Raw genomic sequence first — 9,185 nt, forward strand, 5'->3', positions numbered from 1 at the left:
GCATTGGTCATGCATCATGTAGAAGGTACATGCACTGCTGACTGGTGTGGATTAGGTCTGTGTTAAGGGCTGCTGTGCTGTGTATATAGGTCTATCTTCTCAGGGCTGCTGTCCTCTGGATATAAGTCTATGTTCAGGGTTGTGCTGTGGATATATTGCTTCCCCGCCATACTATTGTATCCATAACCCCTGTCCATATCTCTCCCTGTTACTTTTCTACCTTATTTTTCTATTTCCCTTTTGATAACTTTCTTCTCTTTCCTAAGGGGTATTTTCCCAAATATACACACATACATGCAAACCTATGTCCACATACACAGCATAGATCTTGCTTCAGCCTTACAGCACCTGTTTTTAGCATTTCATTAAACCTGTTCCAAAAACGTGACTTTAATAGCTTCATGGAGGTTGCCATTTTCTCTTCCATGACTCTACCCTCATTCAAATAACGATCCTTCTCATTGGGATAGTTGGGTTCTTTCCAATGTTTTAACAAATATTAGTGGAATGAAGAATCTTATACTTAAAGTCTTATTGAATCTCTAATTATTTCCTTAGATTGATTCCTTGCAGTGGAGTTAGTGGGTCAAAGGATGTGAACATTAAGTCTCTTGATATAATGTCACATCGATTTCCAGAAGGCCATGCCAATTTGCTTTCCCATCGACTCTTAGATTGCCATTTCTCCATCAAAAAGATAGAGTATTAGCTTTTAAGGAAAAAAAAGACTTCGTTACTCGGTGACATTCTTCATCTCATTAGGTGAATTTGAGGTAAGGGGGGTGGATGCGGTGGTCCCGAGCAGATTCATTCCTTGTGCCCTTTGTCTCGAGGTGTCCATCCATGCTTGTTGATTTGGAGACACTCAGTGTCGGACTCTCTTAACACCCTGAGTGGCCCGTGCCAGCCTGGCTTCTGGACTTCTCTGATCTGTGGTGCAAGCCAACTGGTTCTCAAGGGGAGAGGGGCCACTTGGGGCCTCGTGGGATCTCATGTGCACCCCAGCACCACCAGCCTGGCAGTGGGGGCACTGTGAACTCTAGCTCTGCGTTTGGGGGTTGAGGCAGTCCCTGGACCTCACTGTGGCTCAGCCTGATCCTGACCCTGGCTGTCCCTGTCCCTTTGTTCATGTGCCTCACTCCCTCCTACTGGAATGCCAGTGTGCGGTGACCCAAACCTACAGGTGGCCACATGGTGGTCCCTTGGAATAACTATGGGCCAGAGCTGAGAGAGCCTGTCCAAACCCATGTCCTGGTGACCTGGGCTGTCCCCAGAAAGAGATCCATTTCTGTCTTACCATCTTAGTGACCTGCTCTGGGTCTGCCCCAAGTGCTGGTACACAGTAGATGAGGGGGACCAGCCCAGAGCAGTGGGGCCATCCAGCTGCTCAGAGTGGCTCATGGGCTTTGAAGCTAGAGACCATGGGCCTTGACTGCCAATAGCCATGTCACGAGTCCCAGTGTCAGGGTTTTTCCGGGGTTTAGAGACAGCAATGGGGCTCCTGTTCTCCCAAGAGGATACCCCTCCCACCCCCATCCAGGATGTTCCAGGAGAGACCAGGCTCTGCAGGTCTCGATGAGGCCTGGCTGCTGGAGACCTTTCTGTGGTGACACTGGGGGGTGGGGAGAGTGAGGCTGGGGAGGTCAAAGTTTATCCTGGTTATGGGGCCAGGGAAAGTGGTAAGCCTTCTCTGTCCCCAAGAAGGCCTGACTCAGGCTTAGACCCTTGGAAGACCCTTGACTTGGCAGCAGACCCTGGGAAAACCCTAACTTGGTGACAGACTTCCAGGGAGACCCCAATTCAGTGGCAGACCTCTGTATTGGGTGTCAACCCCCAGGGGTGCAGACCCTCTCCCATCTGGTCACAGCACTGGGCAGGGTGCTCAGTCCCCAGGGAGGAGAGAGATCAGGGCCTGATGGATCCACCCTAATGGGTTCAGGTCCAAGAAGGAATTCTTGAGCCCTGGCCTCTGCCCAGGATGTCCTTGGGGTAAAACAAGTCAGAATTGCCTAATGGGGCCGAATCAGAACTGGGTCTCAGCCCACAGTGTGGTCAGTCCACAGAGTGGGGGCCATGGACACACTGCCCCTCCCACCCGCAGGCCCACAGGCCTCCACGCTGGGAAATGACAAATGAGCAAAAATCAATTTGTAATCTGATTGGAGGTTTTTGATTTCCTCTGATGAGTTTAAATTTCATTTCCAGCAACCTTATTCGGACATAAAAGGGATGCTTGAAGGGTAAAGCGGGGGATTGTCTCACCCAGTGGGAAGCAGCGGGCTCTTTTGTGTGATTTATTCAGCGCATTAATTGGGAGGCCAGGCTGGGTGTCGGCAGCTGCGCCTTATCAGGCCGCATCTCCGCACAAGGACTCGCATTCAAAACTCGAGGTGCTGTATTGACACTCGAGTTATCAACAGCCCTTATTATCTGTGGGCAGCGGCCCCTCTCCAGCCCCTCTTAATTGTATGTATTCTCTGGAAAAATCATCATCACAGCCTCTTGTCTTGATGAGAAATTGACATTTTTTGGAGAGCCGCGCGGGCGCCTGCGGAGATAAGGCGGGGTGCGCAGCGGGGCCAGCCACCCCTCCTCTCTTCCTGGGACCCCTTTATTGCTCCCGCGGACTCTCTTGATGAGTATGGATTTCGTGAGGTCTTTTTCAGCATTTGAACTATAAAAGGTTCAGAATGACACCACCCCTTATAGACAAAAGATAACCTTGCCCTTTGAATATATTGATTTTTTATTAACTAGGCTGTTTAATGCAATGAAATGAGGCATTACACTGAAGCCACTTCAAGTGCTTTGAATAATCTTTAGAAGCTCGAAAGACCTGGAAAGGAGCCTGACAATGGCGGGGTGCGTTTTGGAGCGTGGGCACTTCGAGCTTCTGAGTGGAAACAGGAGCATGAGATCATTTCTTGCTTGCCTCTCCCAAGCTCCCCTGCTAGCCCTAGTGAAGGGAACAGAAGGGAAGGGAAGGGAAGGCAAGATAAGAGGAAAAGGGGGAGGGTTTTTGGGAATCCCACACACATTCCCCCCGCCGAACACCCTGCATCTCTTCTGCCCATTAAGGCTTCCCATTTAAGATGCTCCAAGACCCCACCGGGTGCCGCTGAAGGAGAAGGTGTTCCATTCACACGTTCCCTTCTGTTTTGAATAATTGTTTCCTGTTTTGCTCGGTGAAACAAGTAATTAAGATGACATTTGAGAGGACTAATTTGGATCACACTGCACGGATGTATTAGCGGGCAGCACTCAGCTGCTCACTGAGGAGGTGGAAGGTACAGAGGGGATCAGAGTGGGACCCTGGGAGAAGATCGTTGTATGCTCAGGAGTCACCATATCTGGAGGACATGGGCACCTGGACCAGTGTGGTCCCCGATGGGATGGTACCAAAGTCAGACCTGAGCAGCACTCGATGGGGCCAAGCACAGGGGTGGAGCACGCCAGGGTCTACTCATACCCAGACCCATGCTCACACCCAGACATCAGGATTTGGGGTGACCAATGTGAGGATGGTCCCATTGGGGACCAGAGACCTTAATCCCCTCCATCTGGGGCCCCTTGGGAACAGCCAAAATCTCTAAGCATCTCCTGGTTAGGCCAGTGTCTTAGAGATGATGGGTTTCTAGAAACTTGGGGGTTTGGGGCAGCATCTTCTGCTCAGGATTAACTCCTGGCTCTGCATTCAAGGATCAAACTAAGGTCAGCCGTGTACAAGGCAAGCACCTTACCCAACACATCTTCCCCTTTACCCACCTCTCCTGCCCCCCATTCATTCCCCCACCCCACCCACAAATTCAGTACCACATGCAGATGCTAGGGGACCCGCCATTGTGCTAATCAACACAGATCAGATTACCGAAGGTGAAATTCACAGACAAGAAATACTTTAATTAAATATTGTGTAAAATGAACATTTTATACAGTTAAATATCTGAAAAAATGTACAGATAAAACAATCTTATTGTAGGGTCTTTAACAGTAAAATCTACCATTTAGTGAAGTGCTCAGTTCTGAGACAATGAAGCCGGGGGGGCGTCCACTAATCTAGAACACAGACGAGTGCAGGGAGGAGGAGGCTGCAGACATCACACAGGAACATGGGAGCTGAGGGCTTGTCTCCGAGCAAACCCCGACTCGAACGAAAGAAAAACGGAGGCAATTGATTTCCAAAGTGACTTCTCCTGCTTTTCCAAGTAGCTGAGTCTGGCCGGCCGCAGTTGATCTGATTCAGTCCCTTTTCTGAGTTGGGTGTTGTTTGGTTTTGAGTCCAGGTTGTGGGAAGTCCCTTCACTGGGTCTCCAATTGAGTTTCTGCTGCAGTTTGCCAAACGCCCACTGTGTCTGCAAAGTTGGACCACAGCGAGGGGGCCTGAGCCCCAGATCACGCTGCAGCTTGGCACGGAGCAGACGCAGGACGAACGAGGCGGTGGTCACTCCAGGTCAGAAAGGACAGTGGTGCTGGGCCAGACCACACAGAACAGACTGCTGGGAACGTTTGACCAACAGGCAATACCTGGGGTGCCCCAACACCTCATTGCAGCAAAGGCGGGCAGGAGTGACCAGGCAATACCAGGTTTGTGCTTTGTGTGTGTTTGTGTGTCTGTTTGTGTGTGTTACACCGAAAAAATCTCCAAATGGAATCTCGATTCACACATGTGGTGTGAACCTGTGATCAAATAGCACAGAGGTTTTAAAGTCCACTTTTAAGGCATCAGAGAAGTTCATGTGGCAAACGCTTTAATTAAAACATCGGAAGTAAATTTTATTTTAAACTTTTAGGCCTCTGAATTTTTCCAGTAAACACAGTTCAGCTATGTGGCAAAGTCATGGGTGGTGGCAGCTAAAATGACTTTTTTTTTACATCCTACCCCAAAAAATAAAAAAAAAATAGAAGAAGAAGAGAGAGAGATGAGAGACAAGGCCTGGGCCCCACTGTGTTGGCCCCAAGCGGCCTCACATGCACGGCGCGACTCAGCAGGGCGACCAGATCGCCGCCGCGCTTTGACTATACAACCAACTTTTTATTTTTTCTCAAAATTATTTGTTCAGATAACTTAAAAATAATATAAAAATAAACAATGCATTTGACTTTTTCTCAAAATTAAAAAAAGGAGAGAAAGAGAGAGATAGAGAAGATGGAAAATCTAAACAATAAAGTCTCCAAAAGTACCAACGAAACACGAAGACACGAGTTCATCGTTAAGAAGCACATGAGAAGACGCTCTGGCTTCACAACACAAGCCATGATCCAAACCAGCACGGACAAAGAAGAGAAAGCGGCAAGAAAAGCAATGTACAAAAATCTCCAAGGTAAATACAATATTTATAATCCGTATGTTACAAAATAAAGTCCCTTAGCAACTGCAAGTGTTCGTGAAAGGAGTGTTGAATGGAGACCATTCTATTCCTTATAAAGATCCATAAGGAATAAAAGTCGGATGGGGTGTGTTTTCTAAGTAGTTAAGTGGATCTGAAAAAAATTCAAGACAAGTGTATAAATAGTTAGCTACAACTTTGGCAAAATCACAAAAGTCTACAATTTTATAACCACATACAAAACACATTAGGGAAGAAGGTTCTAGAAGTCAAAAGGACAATTTTCTGGTACAAGGAACATGGACCTCACAGTAGCCTAAGAATGCAATAGTTTACAGTGCTAGCAAAAGTGGGAAAAAATGGTGCAGACCACACTTGCTTAACAGGAAGCGCAGCGGTGGAGCCTATTTTGACCAACAGACAATAGGATTTTTGTTTGTTTTTTTTTTTCTCTGTCAGTGTGCTTGTTGAAGGCAAGAGAATTCAATATCAAAGTTACGTCTCTAACTACAATAAGTTACAAAGGTTCATTTCCTTAAGATGAAGTTAAGCAATGGCCAACCCTCCCCCCTCCCTGTGTCCCCAAACTCTCTTAACCAGATCGGCACCCTTCCTCCCGTCTCATGGTTCAGAGCTCCTGGCCCCCTTTCCACCACAAAAAAAAAAAAAAAAAAATTCACATTATAGAGATACACAACCATGTGAATCTAAGGGTGAGCACAGAGGAAAAAAAAATAAAATAAAATAAAAACAAAACCAAAAATACAAAACAAAATAAAATAAAAATAAAAAACAATGTTTGGAGGCTTTCCCCTCAGTGTTTTCATGATCATCCAAATGTGCATTCACCGAGTTTCTCCCCACACAGAGCAAAGACCAGCCAGCCCTAATCATGGCAAGGCTGGGCCTGGATACAAAGTCGGCATCGCTGTGTCCTCCTGGTCCTTTGGGGCAGAGAAACGTGAGCCTGTGAGAAAAGTTCAGTCAAGAAAATGGAATTGTTCGTGAAGAAGTCAGCTGTCTGCAGGTTGACTCTTGATTGTTTTCATAAAATCTTTGAGCAAAGTCTCCAGGACAGTCGCAGCTGGCTGCCTCTGTTGGCAAGTCACAAGAGACAGGAGCATGTCCCCAGGAGCCGTCCTTGGGTGCTGGGTGCTGGGTGCTGTGGCAGCTGCTCCTGGTGCCTCACATCGGCGGGACTACCAGCCCAGACATAGCTGAAAGAGAGAGAGAAAGAGAGAGAGAGAAGCGCATTATGGGGGGCCCAGCGTGCACCAGCCTTGAGCAGCTCGGCCCAGCCTGCCCTCTGCTCTGTCCACAACAGCCCTGGCTGAGCGGGGTCAAGGCAGGTGTGCGGAGAGGCTGGGGCGGGGGCACCCCCCCAAACTTCATTCATGCTGCAGCCTGGCTCTGGAAAAGGGTCTTGGCCCTGGCCCTTGAGGGGGGTGGGGAGGCTGCCGCCTCTGTGAGAGAGCGAGAATTGTGGCCTATTGTGGGGGGCAACACCTCCAGGAAGAAGCGAATGTACCTCACTTTCCCCTCTGTCCTTGACTGCTCTGGGCTGTTCTGCATCGTAATGGTGAGTCTCAGGGCTCCAAGATCAAGGCCAGGGGGCCCCCAACTCTAGGTCTGCCTCTAGGACCCCTGTTTTCTCCAAAGGTCGAGAAAACTGGCCCCATGGGGTAGCCGCCCCAGGGGCCGGATGTGATTTCCAATCGTTTGGTGTCGTTTGACTTTTGCCGCAAAGTGACTCCTCTAATTTATGCATAACATAGTCATACGTTTGTTCGCCTAGTGACGTGGGTTTCAATTTCTCAGCTCATTAATTTCCACAATATTAATTGATCTCCGACTCACCGTTACAACTTTATGGCCTGGGAGGCCTGTGTGTGTGTGTGTGTGTGTGTGTGTGTGTGTGTGTGTGTGCGTGTGTGTGTGCGGGGGCCGTGTGGCACCAGCTCTTGGCTGGCCCCGGGCTCCCTGGGGGGCGGGGGCTGGCGTCCCTCTTACACTACCAGGTGTGGTGAAGACAATGATTTCAAGTCACTGATACCTTTCCAGTTCCTTTTTTGAGCATTAGTTCATCAAAGTGAAATATGCCACCGACTTCACAAAAAGGCCAGTTTGTCTTCTCCACGGTAACGTCCTCGGCACCCGGCAGAGAGCCTAGCACATAGTAGGCACCCAGTAAATACTGGCCCGGCGGAGGGGCCGGGCACGGTTTTCAGCAGGAGGAGCCTAGACCAAGGAGCCAGCTGGAGGCCACTTGACTCCGGATCCTGGGGCCAGTCACGGAGGCAACACATGCTCACGAGACCAGCATTCACATGGCTTTGCTTGTGCCCCATCCCAGAGCCATGCCCAGGGGTGCGGGGACCCAGCCCGGGACCAGCACAGGCCACCTTTCCCCCAAGCAAGGCCCCCTCAGCATCCAGGAGATAGATGCCTCCCAGGCCAGCCCAGCTGCTCCTTGCAACTTTTGGGGTGATTCCTGAGCACAGCTGGGCACCCGGCTCTCACATGCCCACTGCTGGCTAAGACGCTCAGTCAGAGCTGGCGAGTGATGTTGGGCTCGTGCCGCCTCTGCAGAGCTGGGAGGTGGTTGTCCTGGGGACAGATCCCACAGCACCCCCAGCCCTTCCCACTCTGCTCTGGGCACTGGGCCGTGAAGACCGTGTGCTGTGTGGCTCTGTCTGAGAACACTCACTGCATTGCTTTGGGGGGGCCCTGCCCTGAAAAAGTGGTTTCTGTCCAGGGGGAAACCAAGGAGAACCATCTGGTGTTTGTGCTTCAGCTGTAAGATGGGGTATTGCCTTCTAACTCAGGAAGTGTGGGGGGGAGGCACGGGGCAGGCTAGCCTCGTGGCCACGCAGTGACAAACATGCAGTGTTGGCTTGGACAGGAGCTGGTTTCTGAAGCTGGGGAGTCTGGAGCCCACTGTGCTGCGCTGCGCTGCCCTGCCCTGCCCTGCCCTGCCCTGCCCTCTCACCTTGGAGTCCGTTCCCATTAGCGCTGGTGCAGGAAGGAGGAGGGGAGGCTTGAGGCCGGACCACGGGCGCGAAGGCGCTCTTTTGTTTCACTGCGGAGATGACATTGGCAGGTGAGAATGAGAAAATGCCGTGCGCACTGCTACAGTTTGAAGGGAGAGTGACCGAAGAGGCTGCCATGGTGGGGCTGGACGGTACTACTGCAACAAAGCAAAGACGGTGAGACGGTGGCCAGGCAGCCCCGCCTGTGGCCGAACGAGAGAGCGAGCAAGCGAGCCCGCCACACATGTGTCTGTTGGCGACGGGGCATACACTGGCGGCCGTGGCGATGGGCTTTTCCCCCGCCGGCTTTCGACTCTGTGTGGGTGTCCAAGGGGACCCAATGGGGCTGGTGGGTGAGTAGTGGAGGGATGCTGGGGGGGAGAGGCCGAGGATAGGAGGGCCACGGAGGGAGGGGTCCAGTCGCTGCAGCCACATGGACGCCCAGCCTCCAGGCCGCCCCTCTGCTAGCCAGTGGCTCACATCACAGCACATCCAAGCCACGCACAGTGGAAATGAATCCGCATGATGACACACAACAAAATCAGACACTTACTGCCGTAGGGAGAGTTAGCAGAGGAGCCATTGAGGAATCCAGGCGAGCCCGGGACCCCTAGATTGGCCATGGCGCCACTTCCATATCCGTTCATGCTAGTGCTGACTGTGTTGTAATTGGACTGCTGGGGTGTGCTGCTGGGCGCGTATCCTCGCGGGGACACGCTGCTTGTGTTACGACTGTAGCCGACTGTTCAAACCCCCACCCCCCCGGCCAAAAAGAACGTTATTATTCGGGAGACAGTGTGGGGGCTCCCGCGCCCACCTCGAGCACAGA

At 51.0% G+C, this 9,185-nt stretch overlaps 1 protein-coding gene across 4 annotated transcripts in view; it reads right to left on the reverse strand.

Annotated features, from left to right (window-relative positions):
• Positions 1-3,879: 3,879 nt before the first annotated feature.
• EBF3 (EBF transcription factor 3) overlaps positions 3,880-9,185 on the reverse strand; it is a 104,313-nt gene continuing 99,007 nt past the window's right edge. The window contains exons 14-17 of one of the 4 annotated variants that reach the window (XM_049790600.1): positions 8,910-9,098; positions 8,317-8,406; positions 7,381-7,493; positions 3,880-6,544 (exon numbers count right to left, since the gene is read on the reverse strand). In XM_049790600.1, the coding sequence (XP_049646557.1) occupies positions 6,527-6,544; positions 7,381-7,493; positions 8,317-8,406; positions 8,910-9,098 (410 nt within the window). In that variant the 3' untranslated portion in view covers positions 3,880-6,526. Of the gene's footprint in view, positions 6,545-7,380; positions 7,494-8,316; positions 8,515-8,909; positions 9,099-9,185 lie in introns of all 4 variants that reach the window. The other 3 variants (XM_049790597.1, XM_049790601.1, XM_049790599.1) reach the window with 3 other exon arrangements.

The sequence above is a fragment of the Suncus etruscus genome, chromosome 17 (genome assembly GCF_024139225.1).
Source record: "Suncus etruscus isolate mSunEtr1 chromosome 17, mSunEtr1.pri.cur, whole genome shotgun sequence".
NCBI classification, from domain to species: Eukaryota; Metazoa; Chordata; class Mammalia; order Eulipotyphla; family Soricidae; genus Suncus; species Suncus etruscus.